Source organism: Ictalurus furcatus, chromosome 17 (genome assembly GCF_023375685.1).
Source record: "Ictalurus furcatus strain D&B chromosome 17, Billie_1.0, whole genome shotgun sequence".
Taxonomy (NCBI): domain Eukaryota; kingdom Metazoa; phylum Chordata; class Actinopteri; order Siluriformes; family Ictaluridae; genus Ictalurus; species Ictalurus furcatus.
In genome coordinates, this window is record NC_071271.1 from 24,050,075 (window position 1) to 24,071,932 (window position 21,858).

At 42.4% G+C, this 21,858-nt stretch overlaps 1 protein-coding gene across 4 annotated transcripts in view; it reads left to right on the forward strand.

The window, feature by feature from the left end:
* Window positions 1-21,858, forward strand: part of stard13b (StAR-related lipid transfer (START) domain containing 13b) — a 101,734-nt gene that overhangs the window by 55,627 nt on the left and 24,249 nt on the right. The window contains exon 1 of one of the 4 annotated variants that reach the window (XM_053647852.1): window positions 4,400-6,360. The exons of the other annotated variants lie outside the window; for them this stretch is intronic. Coding sequence (XP_053503827.1) covers window positions 6,198-6,360 — 163 coding nt within the window. The 5' untranslated portion in view covers window positions 4,400-6,197. Of the gene's footprint in view, window positions 1-4,399; window positions 6,361-21,858 lie in introns of those variants that run through there. 4 annotated transcript variants of the gene reach the window in all.

Genomic DNA, 21,858 nt, shown 5'->3' on the forward strand with positions numbered 1-21,858 from the left:
TAGGAGAAAGTGCACGATATGATTTCTTTTGACAGCTAAAATGCATGCTTCAATCAAACTGGAATTTGGAGAGAGCTGTGAAAATATTTTGCGGGGCTGCTTTGAGTCAGAGCAGCGAAATGTAACGCACCTGCTGGTTGTGTCTGGCATCGTGCCCCGATCTGAGACGCTTCCCAGACTAATATTATACACAGTCTTTTTCCCCACCGGCTCTGTCGATACACGTTTTCTCTCACCGGGTTCCTGTGATAAAGAGTCGCGGCGGATTTCCAAAAGGAGTCGAGCTCGAAACTGTAGCTGTTCAGTAGGAAATATCTTTTAAAATAAAATAAAAACTATAAGGCGAAATGTACGGAAAACAACGCATGCACCTAGTTGAGCTGTGAATAAAGAGGTCCAGTTGTTATTACATTTTTGTACGGAACACACACAGAAAGCGTGATAGAGAGAGAGAGAGAGCGAGAGATAGAGAGAGAGTGCGATAGAGAGAGAGCGAGAGACAGAGTGAGTGAGAGAGAGAGGGGGAGAGAGAGACAGAGTGAGAGTGTGACAGAGAGTGAGAGAGTGTGATAGAGAGAGTGCGATAGAGAGTGAGTGAGAGAGAGAGAGAGAGGGAGAGAGAGAGTGAGTGAGATAGAGAGAGAGTGAGAGCTTGATAGAGAGTGAGTGCGATAGAGAGAGAGAAAGAGCGTGATAGAGAGAGAGTGTGAGAGAGAGAGTGAGAGAGAGATAGAGAGAGGGAGAGAGAGAGATAGAGAGAGCATGGTAGAGAGTGTGAGAGAGAGAGTGTGTGTGTGAGAGAGAGAGTGCGATAGAGAGAGAGATAGAGAGAGCATGGTAGAGACAGAGTGTGAGAGAGAGATAGAGAGAGAGCATGGTAGAGAGAGAGTGAGAGAGAGAGTATGAGTGAGTATGTGAGAGAGAGATAGAGAGAGAGCATGGTAGAGAGAGAGTGAGAGAGAGAGGGAGAGGGGGAGACAGTGAGAGAGAGAGCGACAGAGAGAGAGAGAGTGAGAGAGAGAGAGTGACAGAGAGAGAGAGGGAGTGAGAGAGAGAGTGACAGAGAGAGGGAGAGAGAGTGAGAGGGTGAGGGAGAGTGACAGAGAGAGAGAGAGTGAGAGGGAGAGTGACAGAGTGACAGAGAGTGAGAGAGAGAGGGAGGGAGAGAGAGGGAGAGTGACAGAGTGACAGAGAGTGAGAGAGAGAGGGAGAGAGAGATAGAGTGAGAGAGTGAGAGAGAGAGTGAGAGGGAGAGGGTGAGAGAGATAGAGTGAGAGAGAGTGAGAGGGAGAGAGAGAGAGACAGAGTGAGAGAGAGAGGGAGAGAGAGAGTGAGGGGGAGAGGGAGAGAGAGAGAGATAGAGTGAGAGAGTGAGAGAGAGAGACAGAGAGTGAGTGAGAGAGAGTGAGAGGGAGAGAGAGATAGAGTGAGAGAGTGAGAGAGAGAGAGACATGTGGAATGTGCATTCTTCGGCATGCAGTAGGTGGCCTGCTCTCTCCTCTGTGTTTGCGTACATTAATTCTTGGAGCTGTCAGCTATTTGTCATTGGCTGCAGTAAATAGATGAGGACAGACTTGGCACAGGCTCGGCTCTGCACTCAGACTGGTCAAATTCATGGCTATGTTCTGGGACGCTGGCAAAGCCCTCTCGATTATGCGCTCTTGGAGAGCTTTCTGATCCATTTTTACTCAGCCAGCACTCTTCTGAATCACTCGGTGGGTTCGTTTGTCTAAACCTGCCAGTATGACATTGACTGAGAGGATTATGGATGTTATGGATGAGTGGGCCTGAGGTATTCAATAAGAAAAGGAAACACGTTTGAGCCAGAGACAGAATTTACATATACAAAGTGAGAAATACAACCAGGTGGCACAAAACTACAGTCTTTAGTAACATCTCGTGCAATCAAATTCATATTACGGAGCCACATACAGTCGCTGTGCAATCACAACGTTCACTTGCTACTAGTTTCAGTTACACTGCACAGTATTAGCCTTGCGCTATTACATTATAGTATATTAGCCTAGCATAACACACAGCTAGGTAGATAGCTAGATGCTAATGGCAGATGCCACCTGCTGGAACGCTGCATTAGTTGTTGTTGTTTAGGGCTGCAACGAACGATTATTTTCATAATCGATTAGTCGGCCGATTATTTATTTCGATTAATCGATTAATCGGATGGGGGCGGGGCAAACTTTCAGCACCATTTTTTCATTTATTTAAAATAAAATCCACAAACTGAGTGTTTCAAATATAAACTTCAGACTAAAACTTTACACAACTGTTTGTCCAATTATATAAGTGTGAAAAGAACCCAACACACACACACACACACACACACACACACACAGACACACACACACACACCAGAATATATATTATTAATTTAGGACTGAAGTTTAATTCAGTTCTTTGCGTCTATAAAAAAGTAATACGTAAATACTTATATATAATATTAATGCAGTACTTTTTATGGATGCACAAAAAGCACTGAATTCTACAGTCCTAACAATCCCTGGTTGATTGATAGAACCTGTCATTCCCCAGGGATTGGTACAAATACCAGGTTCAATTACATTTTATTGTTGGTGTGACATTTAATTTGACTCTCTGAATTATCTTTTGTTTATTTCATCCATCAATGCGACACTTGAACTTGTCTACCACGCATAGGTTTTTTGCAAATTATCATTTCATTTGTAAATAAATCCATCAATGAACGATCGTCAGCTCGGCTAACGTGATATTTGCGAATGCACGCGAATGACCAAATTGATTCATTTTAAAACATCTCATTTGAATATGTTTTGATACATTTAACAAAAAAAAAAATATTTGAACATATTTAAAACTTCCCTACAGACCCTCTGCAATTATACCACTGACCACTAGGGGTCCGCGGAAACGCTGCACTAGACAGTAGAGTACAAGGTGCATAGTGTAAGTGTATAGCACGTCATTTGGGACACAACTTTAGTATTTACTCTCCGATGCGTGTTTTCAGAACAGAAGTAACGTAATGAGTAAACGTACCCCGAGCAGACCAACTAATCCATAATGAGATTCGTTGACAAGATTTTCATTTTATCGGTTAGTTGTTGCAGCTCTATTGTTGTTGATGTTGTTGTTGTTTACTTTTTATTGTTCCCCTTAGGGGAAACTAGTTTTGTAGCAAAAGGTAACAGACATACAGACTGGCTATATATAGCTAGTCTAACCAGAAGGCTAGATAACCTTAGCAAAGTGCTGTGTTCAAGTAGCTAACAAGTTTAGCTAATGGTAATAAATAAGAATAGTATTTTATACTGAACGCTATGTCAAGCAAAAAGAACTCAAATAAAAAGCTAGAGCCGGTTTCAGTTTTGAAAATAGCTTAACTGTGTGGCCAGAGCTATTTTCAGCTGGGAGCAAATACACACTCGACAGAAATATTGACCATTAAAACACACATTTTTTCATAATCATAGTTTCATTATTCAAAGTTATTTCCACTGTTTCTGAAAATGCTTTGTTTGGGATTTCATTCTTGTTGAGAAATGAACTCTTTGAACTATTCTGATTTTAAAACTAGTTCTATCATCTTTGAGTTCTTTTACTTCTTGTGTTAGTATATATATGTATACTCACTCATTGTATGGCCAAAAGTATGTGGACACCTGACCATCACTCTCGTGTACGTGTTGAACATTCAGTTCCAGATTTAATCCCTTATTGCTGTTATCCTCAATTCCTCTGCGAAGGCTTTCCACTGGATTTTGGGGCGTGGCTGTGGGGATTTGTGATCATCCAGCTACAAGCGCATTAGTGAGATCGGGCGCTGATGTTGAGTGAGGAGGCCTGGGGTGCGGTCGGCGTTCTAGTTCATCCCAAAAGTGTTCAGTAGGGTTGAGGTCAGGGCTCTGTGTGGGACACTCGAGTTCTTCAACTCCAGTCTTGGCAAACCATGTCTTCATAGAGCTCGCTCTGTGCATTGTCATGCTGGAACAGGTTTCCAGCGAAGGGAAATTGTACTGCATACAAAGACGTTCTATACAATAGCGTACCCAACACTGGTAAGAAAGTTATTCTGGATCAGGATAAGCTTTCCTTACAGCAGACATAGAACTGATCACAGATAAGTAGTAGGCAGTGAATGTGTTCTCTAAATGGCTTGTGAAATGTGAAAAACAAGTCTTCTTCAAATGATCTGTCACACAGAATCAATTGGTGGTGACTACCTGCTCCAGTGATCACCACAAGCACAGAACGTACCTTGTTTGTCACGAGCTTAAAGCCAATAAATGCAGTCATGTGTGATGCTTTTAGAGAGTGTGTGTGCGCAAACACATTAAAAGCGCCTGAGAGGAAAAACACGGCCCTCGCCTGCTGCTTGGTGCCAGGCTGCACGTGCAGCAGGAAAGAATATAGACTGGTTCATGTATCGCAGGCCGCTAAATACGCCACGCTGAATCATGCTCTTTGTCTGGTTCTACCACGAGTGGTATGTGCCAGTCAGGGAATGAGGGAGGGGGATGTGTTTAACTTGGTGCTATGCCCATTTGTACCTTATTCATATACCTACATAGTCTCTTTCTTTCTTTCTGTCTGTCTTTCTTTCTTTCTATACGCACAGCTGACTGCTCAACAAGCTTTTTTTCCAAGGACACACACTATTTAATAGTGTTAGAGTACTCCTGGATTCACAAATGTGACTTGTAAGTCATTCTTGGTATACTGAGGTCTGATTCTACAGTTGAGCTCAATTTGCTAATGTTAGTGATGAGCACAATGTAAGGTGAATATATATATATATTTTTTTGTACCAGTGTTAAACAGATAAATTCTCGCTGATGATTTATTTCCTAAATTGAGACTAATACTGAAATTCCCACTCATGCCAGTCTGGGACAGATGCGCGTTTGCTTACTCGCCGGTTAGCTAGCTAACTCGAATGTTAGCTAAATGAATGTTTAGCTCTGGGTATGGTGCTGTACAGTATTCGAGAAGTTTAGCTGCTGTTAAATAAAACACTGAGAATGTGAGAGTTTAAAAGGAGACTTTGACACAGAAATCCTAAAAATGTATGATTAGTAGCTTACTAGCTTGCCTTTAGTAGCTAGCTTGATTACTAGCTACAGTTAGCTAGCTGGCTAATTAAGTTGGCTAGTGATATTAGGCTTTTAGCTTTGTATATTCATAGATCTTGGTATTTTTTAATGAGGGAAAAAATGTTTTAGGCATTTCATTGGCTTCAAACCATAAAATGATTTATTCTACACATGTGTATGGTTTAAATTGATTTTGTTTTGAATATGAGTGAGTTAAATTTGACCTCAGCCAGTGTTTGTGTGTTAAAACTGCTTTTTCGTGACATATGCACTTTGCTCGGAATGTTTTTTTTTTTTTTCCTGTGTTGTGGACTGAATAAATCTTTTCATTTCTTCTTCTCATATTTTTTTTATTTGATTTTTTTAAAAAATTTCTTTACTGATAAGATGTGTCTGGTGATAAACACAGGCGTGCTCCTGCTGGATTAATGAATGCCATTGTTTTGGAGTCAGCGGTTTGAGGTTTTCCTGTGTGGCTTATTCTGATGCGTGAAAGCTCATCTAGCTGTGAAAACCTGCTCTACCGCCTCGCGAGGCGAGGCAGGGGGCGCAGGTTAACCTGGTTTACTTCTTACTCAGCCTAAAACTGCCACACTGCTCTGCGTTTACCTTCTCTCATTCTCTGTCGTCAGCTAACACACTCCTCCTGAATAAACTTGGCACCTGCATGGGGCTTAACAGCGGCAGGTTTGTTCTTCAGACGAGGGTGGCGTCTCGGCTCGCGCTGTTTTTCTTTACCCTCCCGTGCATCATCCCCCCTCCCCCCCCAACCCCCCCCCCACCTTCTCCACACTGTCAGCTCACGAGCATTCCTCTGGTATTTATATTTCCCTCCCTCGACTCGCCGTGCTCACACAGACCTCGGATTCAGTTCGGCCTGAAGGGACGGCCCCTGTGTGTCCCACGTCCTCGTTGGCTCCTGCGTAGTCACGTGGCTGAAAAAAAGGAGGCGTTCCTGGTGCTCCTCCCGGATTCTGTCGAGATTTTCGGTCTCGTTTCTCACACGTGCAAGGCACTTGGCGGACACACTTGTGCAACCGGTGTTTTTATTTGTGGTGTTTGCTTTACAAGGAGAACAGCCAGATTTGGGCAGAGCTTGCCGTAACCATGTTCAGGATGCTGCCCGAGGCTGACAGCAGCGAGTGTTTGGGTAGTATGACCCCAGAGACGCAGGACATCTACCTGAGGTTGGACCACCACCGGCGACGTTCGGGGTACAGGCTGGGCCGAATCATCGCCCGCCAACAGCTGCTCAAGAGGATAGCTGCAGGTAATTAGGACCAGGTGGAGGTAGTGTTTGGGTCAAAGTCCATGTGTGTTGTTCTAGAGCATGTTTACACTGTGTTTTGAAACAACGTAGGTGGCTGGAAAACAAGAATTGACTTGGATTTTGAACATCTGATCTGGGTTTGAGAACTTTTAAAGTACACATTCAAATCACTAATTAAAATGCAGTCTTCTGTCATGTCTAAGTGTTGAGTTACACTTGAGATGATTGCACAGGTCATGAAGTAAGCAGGCTTGGGAGTTTCTCAGAATGTTGACACCTCAGGCTGTTGCTTGCAGGACAGTAGTAGAGAACCTGAGCAAACACCGCTTGACCTCTCAGGTCCGCCCGTGGGCTTGCATTCAATTCTTTTATATTTAACAGCTTATAAACTGTCATTTAATTTCTTTGTCACCAGTTCTCCTTTGAGTTAATTTCGAACTGTAGAGGAAAAAAAAAGACCTTCGGAAAGTGTTGAGTAGCCTGACGTGCGTGCGTTATCAGTTACACTGTTGGTTGTTCTTTCAACTGGAGGCGTCGTATGGAATCTCGAGACCCAGGCATGTGGGTCTCAAACACACACACACACACAAACACATTCTGGGTATCTTGATTATCTCTGATAGGACACAGGAGGACATGTGTGGTCTTGTAATTAGGGGTTTTTCACATGAGAGTATCAAAGTAGTCTGGTCTGAGATCAACTCAAGCAATTTAGATCGGACGTGCTGGAGATATGTCGTTTTCTGAAGAGAATCGTTTCACAACACGAACCTGTGGATGTCCTCGAGAATTCTTATGTTCCAGATTTTCCAGTTAGCACTTTATCTTGTTTTCCTACTCAGACTTTGGACCGGTGTTCATTTGTATAGGTATTTACAAGGATGAGCTATTACTGTTTAATTATATATAGTGTATGTGGTGTAGCGTGTAGGTGATTGTGTGCCCTGCGATGGATTGGAACCCCGTCCAGTGTGTGTGTGTCCCGCCTTGTGCCCCATGCTCCCTGGGATAGGCTCCGGGTTCCCCACGACCCTGTAGGATAAGCGGTATAGAAAATGGATGGATGGATGGATGGATGGATGTGGTGTAACTCTGAGAACTTTCCACACCTGATGCCAGAAAACAAAAAATGACGCATTATTCTGAATCAATATAGTATTATGAAATCATGATGTTTGTTCCAATCACATTGCCATCTAATGCCTAGTGCACATCAACATGAATCGACGTTTTAAACCACTCCAAAAGTGTCCCTTCCGCAATGTGAAATGGTTGAAACTGGGTGTACGACCTATGACCTTTATATCGTTTCCATACTCACTCATTTAGTTTGTTCTGGCAACGTGAAACGTTAAACACGCTTTCTTGCACGTCGCAGCGTTGCCTATATACTCTACAAAGCAGTCGAAGATATATACTATACTATACAGAAGCGTCAGACCGTGTCGGTGTGCGCCGTGCTGTCAGTCATTTCAGTCGCGTAAGAAAAAACAAAAAACGAAACTACACCTCGTTACGAATAGATGAAACGGTTTAATATCTAAGACGACGCCAATCCGACGTCAAGGCGATGTGTACTGCGACTTATTAAAGCCTTTAATAAGTCAAATCACATTTCAGACATTTTATTACTAATGATCAACGAGAGTCATAAAAAATAATGCGAGGGTAAAAAAACCAAAGCAAACTTGAAACAAACAAACAAACAAACAAACAAACAACCCCAAACAAAAACAAACCAATTATGATTTATATATATATGATTTATTTATATATATATATATATATATATATATATATATATAAAAACACACCGTAACTCCGCCCCTAACCTTAACCTTAACCTGTTTGTCTTTTCAATCAATTTGAGTCAACACATTGTTAGAAATTGGCTTATGATTAAGGCTAAATTCCGATATAAAATCAACGTAATACTTATTCAAACAATCATGAATACGTATAATAAGAAAGTAATAAATCACGAAAGAGCGTACTGTTATAGAAAAATAATCGAATGTAGTGGTGTGATCCGGCCGGATCCGAGTTACCACCTGAAGTTGATTATTTTCCTACATTTACTAACAATTACAATTTTTAAAAAAAATAAATAACGCAACACATTATATATTTTATAGCCATTTATAACTACTAACATAGTGGAATGTAACAGGAAGAAGTTCCTGTCATCACTTACTTACGGAACAGCTATAAACCTTTCTCTCTCTCTCTTTCTCTCTCTCTCTCTCTCTCTCTCTCGAAGTTAATGAATTAAAAACAACGAAGGTCGTCATGTTACCAAGAAACCAGGAAGCGTAAACTCCTCTGCCGTGAAGGCGTGGAAAAATACGTACAGCTTTCCATCTGACACTGGAGACTCCTTCCAAAAATGTACACCGTTTCCATGCACAAAACTTCACCATAACAATGATTATACACAGGTTTTTAATCTGTGTCTGTGGAACGTCCATCGTACGTTCATCAGACGTCCATCATCATCACGTGGAAAGTCCCTGCGTAGCCTGTCACTATAGAAACGATCATGTATTACAGCAAGCGCGTTAATATAACCCCGTGATTGGAAGCAGGAACTAGTGTCAGAGCTGCTCTTATAGATATCTGTAAATGCAATAAATAGCTGTTACTCTTCAGTCCGGTGACGTCTTTGTCGGTATAAAAGGTTCCACGCGCATACGGCGCGTCTGAGCGGCTGTAAATCATCTTCATTGCCACATGACTCAGAGTGTGAGGGTTCAGTGTTGCGCTGGAGCATGAGGAAAGTAAAAAGGTCAGTGCTGTGACCCTGATCACACGTTTTCGCATTCCATCCGGTGTGGCGTGTTGACAGAGAGAGCAGCGAGAGAGAGCAGCGAGCGCAGCGAGAGCGCACGGCTCCGCTCAGAGTCACTCACCCGTACCTGAGTCTGAGCCGCCACACACACTCACACACTCCCACACTCGCACTCAGAGCGGCATGGCTTCCATTACAGAGGCGAGAAGGCCTTCCTGTGGAGAACAACCCGGGGTATATACATCACACAAAGGCTCCAAGGTTAAAGATCCGTGCTAGATGATTCTGTTGTGCTAATTTTATTGTGCGGCTTTTTCACGTCTCCTTTTCCCCCCCGCACTAATCGCAATCCTTTTCTGCTACGTAAGTGGCAACTGGCGAAAATGTTTAGTCCATGTAGGGTTTAGTGGTTTACAGTTCAAGAATTTCCTTTCACGTGCATTACTCAAAAGACAGCAAGTGCTGCATTACTTCCACGCTTTGGCATCTCTTCCCTTCGATTTCAGTATGCAGCCATCTGCTTGCCAGACAGACAGGATCATCGAGGATATACACATCTGTTACTGCTAATCACTCACACACACACACATACACACACACACTAAAGCGTGTAAAGCACAATAAAGGATACAAGCCAGACAAACAAGTGATATAGTATAGCACACTCACACTCACGCTCACACACTGGCCGCTTAGTGCAGAATCAATGAGCTATTCATGACTTCACGTTGAGGAAATTTCCTGCTGAAAATGTGTTTCTAACTCTCTGCCGAATTCCTGATGGCTTTCTCCATTCACTCACTCACTCACATACACACACGTACTGCTATATTCAGCCCGCTTTTCCATCGCCCCGTGGAAATTCGTTCCGGAGCCAGAAGCTAAACGCAGCAGTCGGATTAAATTGCTTAAGTCTAATGAGTGTGATGAGTCTGAGATTCTCTAAGCCGTGACGCCTCATGACGCTAGTCTCAACGCGAAAGCAAGATTGCGCTCATTCCGACAAGTAGCCGAGTGTGTTCTAGCTCGAGAAACTACAGCGCTGTTGAATTCTCAGTTGATCAGAGGATGTTGATTCATTTGCTGTTGCAGTAGCAATAGAGGGGGATGGGGGGGGTGTAGGCGGAGCAATCACATTCAAAACAGTGTTACTATGAATGCAGACTTTAATGCACTGACGAAGACACGCTATTAGCATCACACACACATATAAATTTTTCCTACATTCTTTTGAATGTCCATGGAATAAAATAAAATATTAGATGCCGTGAGTGTACCTTCTACCTTCATTTACACATTCGAATGACGACGTAATAGGAAGCGATGTGATGACATGAAATTATAAATGACCGTATATGGTCGTGGGCGTCGTTTCGACTCGGGACAGCTGTCATTTGCTGCTGTCGTCATCAACTGTTCGACGCCGTACACAACAGCGCTTCGCTTTCACGTGTCGCTGAGAGCAGGCTAACGGTTGAGAAGCAGGAATTTGGCCAATAGTTGCTTCAAGTCTTTTATAATCGACCGATCGTTGTGCGTGAAGGCGGGAATTACAGAGAGGGGTTAAAGCGATGCGAACACGCGCAGACGTCATGCAGTATTAGACCATAAGCTTACTAGGTGTCAGAAAAACAAAAAAAAGCCATTTATAATCCTGAAAATGGAGTCATTAGGGCCCAAGCACCGCTGGTGCGAAGCCCTATTGGATTTGCTCCATTTTTTTTCCTTCCTCTTCTTCTTCTTCTTCTTCTTCTTCTTTTCCGAAATGAATCGCATTTTAGAGGGCTTGAACATACCCGAAAACTCACGAAACTTTACCAGATGCGTCAGAACTGGTGAAAATTTACCTCTGATAGGGGTTCCAGAATTGACCGTGGCAAAATGCCTCGATAGCGCCACCTACAAAATTTCACCGATGTGCGCCTCGCGCTACGCTTCACCTACATGTAGGAAATTCGGTAAACATGTGTAGGATAGCAATACGTACAAAAACTCCTCTTGAACCCGTGCCCTAAACGCAACAGGAAGTCAGCCATTTCCATTTTGCTCTAAAATTTTTGCTCCGTTCTTTGCCATTTCCAGGCCTCGTACTTTAACGAACTCCTCCTAGAGCTTTCATCAGATCGGCATCGTATTCGGTCAGTCTCATCCGAAGGCATAGACGATGCTAAATTGCGAAGCTTTTGGGTTTTGGCTGCACGGCGTGAGCGTGGCGGTCTCACAAATTCCGATGTTTCGCCATGAAAAAGGAAGTTGTTATAACTCAAACAGAGAATGTCCAATCTGCTCCAGACTTCACATGTTTGATAAAAGTCCCGGCCTGAAGACACCTACATGCCAAGATTCAGTAATAGTCATAGCGCCACCTGCTGGCAACAAGAAATTATGCATTTACAAAAAAAAAACTGAATGCCACCCCCAGTGTGAGCTGCACGCTGTCAAGAAGTAATCCCCCCCTAAAATAAATAAATAAATAAATAAATACATACATAAACCAAGTAAAGTCTCATTATCTAGTGGTAGGAAGAAAAGCATGCCAGATGTAATCAATATCAATATAAATTTGTGGATGAATTTAGAAACACTCTCATCCTGAACACTTTGGTGAACCCATCACTAGAACCTAATGTAAACTCTGAAGTTCAGAGCCTGTGGTCTTGTTTCTAACAACTGAAGTGTTTCGAGACTTGAGTCTAAAAGAGGATGAGTGCTTGAGTTCCTCCTCTCTCTCTCTCTCTCTCTCTTTCTCCTTCACTCAGCGGGCGTCCTTCTTTAACGTGGTTACAGGTTTGCGTATCCGAGTGCCGGCTTTTGAGATCTTCCGACGTGAAGGAGTTCTTGAGCGTGTGAGTCCCATCAGAGACTGAATTCTTTGTCATGTATTATTCATAGAAAGGGGAAGCATGCGAGGGAATCTAGATTTATAATAGACTGTTCGGGATTTTCATCAGATGTTCAAACACGGTCATTTTCGAACTGAAGAAACTGTTCGGCAAAAGTGTTAGAGCAGATCACAGAGCTGTTACACGACTGCAGAAATGGCTGAGAGATTCAGAGTCGTTTATTATAGAAGGGACTCGGAAAGCCAACACACTAAGAAGGAAACTGAAAAGTGGCCACAGTCCAGAGTTTAAGTGTTTTTAGAGTCACTTTGTGTTTCTAGTTTGGGGGGAGGGGGGATCTTTAGCTCTCACCTGGCAACCCTGCTGTTTTATATAGACAAATGATAAGAAACTTTGGGAAATACTAACGAGTCTGATGTCAGAGCTCATGAGAAATCAGTATATTTAACTTGTTTCTTTCCTTTCCTTTCCCCCTACATGGCAGTTTTGCCTGCTTACAGACACCTCCATAATTATTGACACCCTTTATATATATACATACATACATATATGTATATAGGCAACTTTATTATATTCAATACTTAAATTCAAACAAAATCTCATCCTTGAAAGAAAAAATCCTCTATAACGAAAGGCTGTTTGGAAAGAATGCACAAAAGAAATTCTCCTTGAATTATCACATAAACCTCACCAGATGTTACCTCGGAATCGTATTGAGTGGGCACATTTTTGTTAAAACTATACAGCGTGCCCTTAAATCGAAGGTCAGACCGTCACTCGCGTTTTCGTGACGCGTGCTGATCATTTTGGAATAAACTCTACGTCTTTAATTCTTATCTACCCGTAGTTCAGGATTTAACGGCTATACGGTACTGTATCCGATGGCAGATTTGTAGCTGGACGTACAGACCTGCTCAGTAACTCACGTAGCTAATCATTGACATGCGTCAGGATTGTGTGAAAAGGTTTCAGTGTAAGTCAGTGATTAACAGAGCTGTGGGCGTTTGCCATTCCACAGAATAGTGACGTAGTACGTTAAGCCTGAACAATAAAGAGGTCTCAATTAAATACGACTTGCAAAATTGACATTTTTTATGCAAAGGCATCATAAAGAGACAAATCCCAAATGATTCCGGTAAATTCCTGGGATCGGGAATGTCATATTTCATCATCTTCTTCACTTTGTTCATATTATATATATATATATATATATATATATATATATATATATATATATATATATATAGCTTTTCATCAGAAGTAATATAAAAAATTGCACACATTATACAGTAGATTGACAGTTTGGTTACTAACAATTGTTACAAGAATGTAAACAGATGTGCAGGCCACGCCCACAAGCATTAAGCAGTAGGCGTTGCTAAAGACCTATTGTTTGTCATGTTAGTGATAAATAGGCAGTTTTTCTACGTTGTCTTTGCCAATGATTACAATTTTAGATTTATCACAGCAGAACACTTCATACTTTTTATCCATCCGTAGTTGCCTTTAATGTTGTGGAATGTCTGTGAATCAAGTTAGCTCCTGTTCGCACTTACGTTATAGCAGATACGTTTACATTTACAGTTATTCATTTATTCATTTAGCGGACGCTTTGCTCCAAAGCGGCTTACAAACGAGGAAATGCGAGCGAAGCGATATATCAAGCGGAGAACAATACGAGTCGTGCTACCGTGCAAGATTTATAATTGAGTTCTAGAAGAAGCAAAGTGCGCAGAGTCGAGGTGTAAGAGCCAGAGTAAGGTGTATTTATTTTTTTATTTTTTAAAATATTTTTTAGGGGTTGGTTAGGTGTTCATGGAGGAGGTGGGTCGTTAGCTGTTTTTTGAAGATGGTGAGAGATTCTGAGGTCCGGATTGAGGTCGGACGTTCATTCCACCACTGAGGAACAGTTAGCGTGAAGGTTCTGGAAAGAGACCTTGAGCCACGTTGAGTAGGCAGTACTAAGCGTCGGTCGCTAACCGATCGCAGATCGCGTGAGGGAACGTAAGCCTTCAGGAGAGACCTGAGGTAGGAGGGTGCTGATCCAGACAAGGTCTTGAAGGTAAGCATCAAGGCCTTGAATTTGATACGGGCGGATACAGGAAGCCAGTGCAGGGAGATGAAGAGGGGTGTGAGATGGGTTCTTTTGGGCCGGTTGAAGATACGTATAAACAAACTTTCGTCTCAAGACAAAAAAATTGCAGCTCGTGATGTTACTGAAGAACCGGAAAGCGTAAACTCCTCTGTCCTGAAGTAATTGAAGTATTTTAATTAGTGTCAAAATGTAATTTCAGTAATCCAGGCAGTCTCAACCTGGAGTTTCGAGCGATCGAGGGGCCAAGCACTAACGCAATTTTTCGTATATTGACTGTTTTTTGTTGTTGTTATGGCTGTTGGTTGTTATTTTTTTGTAGCAGGAAGTTTAGATGACTGGATTTGTGGTATAACCTCGAATCTTTTCGAAACTACTGTGAAGGATTTTAATCAAGTCATCAGCCCATCAGATTAGTGGTGAAATGCCTCAAAACTCAAGTCCAGGCAAGAGGCAGAGAAACTGGATGGCTACAACTGAATAATGTCCCACGTGTAGATACAGCACTGTGTAAAAGTCTTACGCACATGCAAAGAAATGCTGTAGAGCAAAGATGCCTTCAAAATAAAGAAATGAAATGTTTGTCCATTTAAAAAAAAAAAAAAAAAAAGATACTATAAAGCGCAGTAAACCGTAAAAAAAAAAAAATGAAATGAAACAAAGGCAATATTTGGTGTAACCACCCTTTGCTTTAAAACATAGTAGTCTCAGGTACAATGTGTGCAGTGTTATAAGGAAACGAGCTGTACGTTTTATTGAGCATCTTGTAATAAAATAATAAAAAAAAATTATAATTCAAATAATTCATTATAGGAACAACCCCAACCCCAACCCCCCCCCCCCCTCCCAGTCAGCTTGGGACTAGAACTAGAACAAATCTGCGTATCTGTACTGTAGGTTTCCAGTCTGCTTCTTGTTTGCTTTGTGCATGTGATTTGACTCTTGCGGCGATCTCGGCTGACAGGAGCCCCCTGCTGGTGAAGACGCCGGTCGCTCGTTTCTGAACGGAGAGAAAGACAGGCATTGTGCTCTTGCGCTAACCGCAGAAGTTCAGCTGCTCGGCTTCTAACATGCCTTCCTCAACCGAACGACAACTGTCTGAATGTAGACACGTTCGAATAATAGTCTACTGTGCGACATGTGAACTGTTGTTAAACAGGTCTGTAATAGCAACACACACACACACACACACACACACACACACACACTAGTATGGTTTACATTCACCAGCACAAACAAGTTCTACATGGAAAATCTGATTACAGTCCTGGACGTGTGTGTGTGTGTGTGTGTGTGTGTGTGTGTGTGTTTCTTTATTATAAAGTGGAGGGAATTACAGGATACACAAACAGTACTTACACGACAAGCGGCGATGTGAAGGACTGTTCCGTCGTATCGTTGGCCTCGGGTGAATCGACTTGCATGACATGTAGACATTATTACAGGGCGGGTGAGACTTTTCACACACGCAGACACACCACAAGTGGAATATATACATTACACCCTCATCGCTGCATGAAGCTTAGACAGCTTTGAACATATCAAAAGTAGCTTTTTGTAGCTTCGTCTGGAGTAAAACGAGACTCTTATGACCACACAAACACATTTATACACATCTGTGAGAGAAGATTTGGACGTCAACGCCGGTCATGACTCACCTGATATATAAAAGGAGGAAAACGCTTGGGGGTGTGTTGTTAGCGTATAAAGTTACAGCGTAACCTCTGACTCTTACAAAGCTCCGACACGGGAGACTCCTTCCGTAAGCGTTTAAATATATCAACAATCACACGATACTTTTTTTTAATGCAGCTTCTCCAGCGTGTCCTGTATGAGTTGTTACTATGGAAACGATCACGCGTCCGAGCAGGTGCAAACCTGTGATTTAAACTGTAGCCAGAACTACCTTCACGGAGAGAAATCAGCTTCTGACCAATCAGAATTGATTAATTCATAAACGCCGTGGTATCATTTTTCCTTCGTTCATTTTTTTTCCCATGATTGTGCTAACTCGGAGTATTCCCTGATCCTCTGCATGTTTATCCCACCCGTCTTTCCACTTTATATTCTCACCCACTATTTGAGGATTTGGTGAGGAAAACGAATTAAGCTGTCACAACAGGTTTAACCAATGAGCTGCCAGCGTCGAGCGCCGAAGGACTGAAGACGAGAGATCTTCTCAAATCCGGGGTAATGTTGTCTGTCAGGGAGAAAGACATAAGCGTTTGCTAAAGCCTATGAAATTGCTGTCAAAACACTTCAGCATGTGTGGGAAAGTGGCCGTGGGCCAGCATCTGGAAGTGTTTATCTGGTGTGCAGCGTGTGACTGGGAGATGTTTAGCAGCGACGACTTCTGATTGATTTCTTGCCATGTTCAGAGAGTCCGTGTGAGGCTCTGAGCGGGTTTCTCCGGACGTCATGGTATAAGGGCTTGCTCAGAAACGTGTGGCAGGCGTTTGAAACAGCACGTGTTCGAGGACTCGACCTTGCCGTCTGACCTCACGAGGGTTCATAGTACGGGAGATCGTTATTTCGCTTTGATGTCTATAAAGTCCTTGAAACACCAAATCAGCGATGAAGAACCAGATCTGGAAACCGCGGGATGACTGATGGTCACCTCGTGTCCTGTTGTCTCACAGCTGCACTTTTAAAGTAAACATCCACCCTGAACAACTTGCGTATTCATCTTTAGAATTAGCACGCGAACGTCGATGGAGTCCAGTGATGGAGCTCTTTTACGTACATCTTCGACAAAGCTGCTCGGCTACCGACCGATAGCGCCGTCGTGGGATTCAGCCTTCGCTTCATCTTTACTTCGAGTGTGATGCAGCGGCGCTTTAATCCTTTTAGTCTGTCCAGCTTTCAAACAGATCACCTTCTAAAGCTTCAGCTTTCACGCTAATACCGCCATCGACATCATCATGCTAGCCATCTCGTACGTCGCTAACTAGCCACGCTTAAAATGTAGTATGTTCAGTGAGGTGTGAAATCTTTATTCGTGCGTTTCTTCACCACCCCGACAGCCTACCTTTGCTAGATGGATTTATTTCTTCCTTCAGCTGCGGGAGAAATTCGGGGGATATAGAGGTTGTAGTGGTTGGGCTAGCCGAGACTAGAAGAGGCTTAAGTTGATTAAGTGTGACGATTTATATAAAGTCTGTAGTGCAGCAGTTTGGTCTGTAATCCCAAATAACAAACTGCTGAGTGGCAGCTTTCAGGCTTTCCGCAAAATAGACTCCAGATCTCTTGAAAGATTCCTGGTCCAATTTTTTTATTTTTTTATTTTTTTTCAGGTCTGTAATGCATTGAATTATTAGCGGAGCAGATGGTGAAATCGTAATTCTCATGCCTTCAGACTCTTGTACGGAGCCTCGGGCATATTTTACACAAATCACGTCTGCAATGAAAAGCACTTAAATATTATTTACTAGTCTAGAATCTTCCACCATGTGGTGAGCGGAATCCCTCAGGGGTGCGTTCGAGGGCCCGGGTCATCGTGCGGCAAGATCATTCACACGTTATGGAACGTTTTTGAGAGTGCCCGGTATTATCTGGTATCTCATTGTTACTATTAAGGAGACACGCTTAATTCGTACTAGGTATCCCTTTCATTGAGCGCAGATTAATATCGATAAAGGGGAAATATGACACGCGTTAGGCTCAGAGCGAGGTCATGAGGTGAGTTCATGACAGAGACGAAAGCCGTAGATGTTGTGAGCATCTCTCAGAGGTGTGTGTGTGTGTGTGTGTGTGTGTGTGTGAGTATGGCCACATCTGCTGCAGCCTTGTTTACATTCATATCAGGGTTTTTGGAAGGAAAACACACCGAGCGCCTTCTGCCCTTTACTTCCCTATCAGCAGTCGGCTACTGTTTTTGTTTTTTTTTCACTCTCTGAATCAATACACACTCGCTGTTTATCTTTAAACGGTTACCAGGAATCGGTGTTTTTGAAGGTCAGTCGAAGAAGCGCCAAGTTAAAAATGACATCCGTAGAAAAGTTTCATATACAGTAAAGTACGTGGTTCGTCGTCATGAGGAGTTCCGGCTATGATCCGTCACTTGAGGGGAAATTTGAAAGCCGCTAGCTTAGTATTGTGAGTCATATCATTCGTGTAAGTCAGGTCTTATTTTATTGGCCCAAATATGCTCCAGTTCAGCACTCAGATAGTTCCAGTAAAAATCACAGTCTCATCCGCTATCATTCTTCTCATAAACTCTCATTCCAGATCTCTGTTGCAGTTACTGTTAAATCTGTTCTTCATTTATTCGGTTCTCGATTCTATCCCAGGGAGCATGGGGCACAAGGCGGGGTACACCCTGGACAGGGTGCCAATCCATCACAGGGCACAATCACACACACACACTCACACACCCATTCATACACTACGGACACTTTAGACACACCAATCAGCCTACCATGCGTGTCTTTGGACTGGGGGAGGAAACCGGAGTACCCGGAGGAAACCCCCGCAGCACGGGGAGAACATGCGAACTCCGCACACACAGGGCCACGGTGGGAATCGAACCCCCGACCCTGGAGGCGTGAGGTTATACGATTACCGTCCTTATAACAACATGTCACAAAATGTTTTATTCTTATTATATCTCAGCAGTTTGCCGATAAGTACGTTTTATTTATTTATTTATTTATTAAAGAATGACGTCATACTGTGTTCATGTGTGTATAGTTACGTTTAAGGTTGTGTCACCTGAATCGTGAATCGAGTTACTTCCTGTTCTCTCTCACGCCTTCCCTCACCAGAATCTCTTAAAACCTCTAAAAAATAAAAATAAAAAACCCCTAAAAAAACCCCACAACCTATCATGAAAAGCAAATCCTGAAGATTTACAGATTTACCTCTGCTACAAAGCGCTGACACCGGAGACTCCTTCCATATACGTGAAATAAACCTCTCCTTACAGAATAATTTTTAGGAAAAATTTTTTATTATTAGTTTTAGATTACGTGGAGCGTTCGCCGTACAATCCCCCGTGTACGTTGCTGCCGTCGCTAAAGAAAAGGTAAGGTGACGGAGCGATGTATTATAGACGTATTATAATATAATATGTTAATCCATACCTTCTGACCAATCAGATTTGAGAATGCAACATCACCGTGGTATAAATCAAAGATAGCAGATGGCCGCATGATGAACTGAGGTTTGTGATTAGGTTAAACATGCTATGGCGTCATATTTTCAAGGCAAAATAGCCTTTAGCATATGTCTAGGTCAGAATATGTCAAACATAGCGTATTAGAAAGCAAACTTTCCATCGTTTTCAGATTTGGGATATGTCCTTCACTCAAACCCTTTTTTTTTTGCTATCCAAGCAAAACACAAATTCATATTGAAGTGCCCTAGGTCACAGCGACAGTGGCGTGAGAATGGCACCGCGTTATTTCTCAGCCCGGGTTTTAATTAACACAAGCACCCCTAGTGGGCAGGCATGTTAACTACAAAAGGTCTCGAATGAAATGAGCACTCCATAATCTGGAGAGATCCCGCAGCTCCGATGGGGCATGAGGCAGGAATTCTGGGTACAATGTTACAGTCAGACAGCCCGCTAGGGGAAATTACACTGGTAGGAAAGTATGCACACAAAAGCAGGTTGAGAGATATGGGACGATTATTTCTCGGTGAGACAGAACCGGATGGCGATCTGGTGATTGGAAAGTGTGTGAGGTCAAATTACTGGCTTGCCGAAGGTCCACTCTGTTGTGCAACTTCTGGGAAAAATGACGAGAACCCAGCTTCTAAGAAAGGAGCACAACCCATCCGGTGAAATGTAGGAGTCGTGCTTAATTAGCGCTTAATCTGCCCTACAGACCTTAATCTAAATCTCCTCAACTCCCAAAGTCTCTCTGTTCCGAGGCGAATCCAGGAAACCTTCCCGTTATTTCATAACAACTGAATTTACAAATGAACCAGTTCAAAAGTTTACACACGCCTGATTCTTAATACCGTGTGTCGTTACCTGGACGATCACCGACTGTATTATGTTTTGTCATAGCTGTTCATGAGTATATAATAACATTTTACACCGATCAAAAGTTTACACCCCCCCGGATCTTATTGTAGTGCGTTGCCTTCTTGAGCGTCAGTGAACGTTCGCACCTTTTTTTTTCTAATAGTTTGTATGTGTATGAGTTGGTCAGTTGTCAGTGTGAAAAGATGGATCTCGACGTCATATCGAAGAACCGTGGGGGGTTTAACGGCTCGGGACAAACAAGGGACTCGTGAACAACTATCACAAAACATAAAAAGAGTCGTGGATCCTCCAGGTAACGACACGCGGTATTGAGAATTAAATTGAGTTACTATTGTGTCTTGTGGTCTAGATGTAGACATCTGTTATGTGAAATAGCTTGTTCAGGGCAGGACGTAATAAAAAACAACATGGGATTTTTATCATCCCTTCTTCTTCTTCTTCTTCTTATTATTATTATTATTAATAATAAAAATGTATTTATTTAATGTACATTTTGCAGATTCTGTAAGGTGTTTGTAATCTTATGACCTTAACTGTAGATATACTTGTATGTTGTTAAGAGTAGGAAAAACTGATGGATGTAAAGTTAAGAATATATATTATATTTAATATATTTAATATATAAATTGTGCCTAGACTAAAGCACCTTTCGTATAGGTACGTGACTGGAGTGATCAGTAAACTCTTTTATTACTCATTTATTCCAGTTAGAATAATGCCAACACGGTCATGTGTCACACCTGTAGAATGACTCTGTCATAACTAGTCCGTCTGGTAGATAAACAAACATGCTTAATCTCTTCCCATCAATCTGCTCTACTCGTTTCACGACGGTGAGACAACTAATGGTGCTTTGTTTACAGGTCTTTCCATTTGATCATGATTTACAGTATCAGAGTCGAGTCTAATGTAGACTAAGAGACTGATTCATGCTCATGCCTGGTTTGAGTTATGCAGAGGGGGGTTTGGGGGCAGACGTGTCTGTAAAGACTGTAGCCGTTTCCTGTAGCTTACCCTTTTCATCATGGTGTAGTTTACCTAAAGCCATTTTCGGAATAGAGGAGTGAGTTACATGAAGTGGTTTATTAAGAGTATCTGCGTCACTGGGCTTTTATTGGAAACCCAATACCCAGACATGGGCCCTAAGAAAAACCATTGTATTTTCTTTTATCATAGTCGAGTGTGTAAATAGCCACGATGTTTAGGTTTACACACGACTAAAATAATGGTAGCATGTAGCTTAGTTTCAAGCGGATTTTAACCCGGAGTGTGTCTGTGAAGTTTCAGCTCAAAATACCCCACGAATCATTTATTATTATGCTTTCGGGGTGGAAGCAAAAACACGCTCTTTTCGTGAGTGTCTCTTTAAATGCGAATGAGTTGCTGCTCCCCGCCCCCTTTTCCTATATGACTGACATCGCCTTAGATGTGTGAATTATACAGACAGTAAGAGTTTGTGGGTTAAAAAGAAAAACGACGATATAGCTCTGGTCTCAATCAGAGACCACGGCAACTTTATCCGCATCAGCCGTGGAATCTGCTAACACGCTCATTCAGAAAGGCGATTTGCAAACATTCGCAAAAACATAAAGTGCGACACTTACGTCATCCGGATATGAAGCTGGATGTGTGTGGAGTTTTATTTGAACTTGACTGCTACTCAGATGTCATATTCAGATCTTCAGAAGAAACTTGGATTAGTCACGACCGATTAATTTCCAGATCTGACGTCTTCGAACGCAGTACCAAGGAAATGATGTGAATATGGATTAAGGAAATGAAT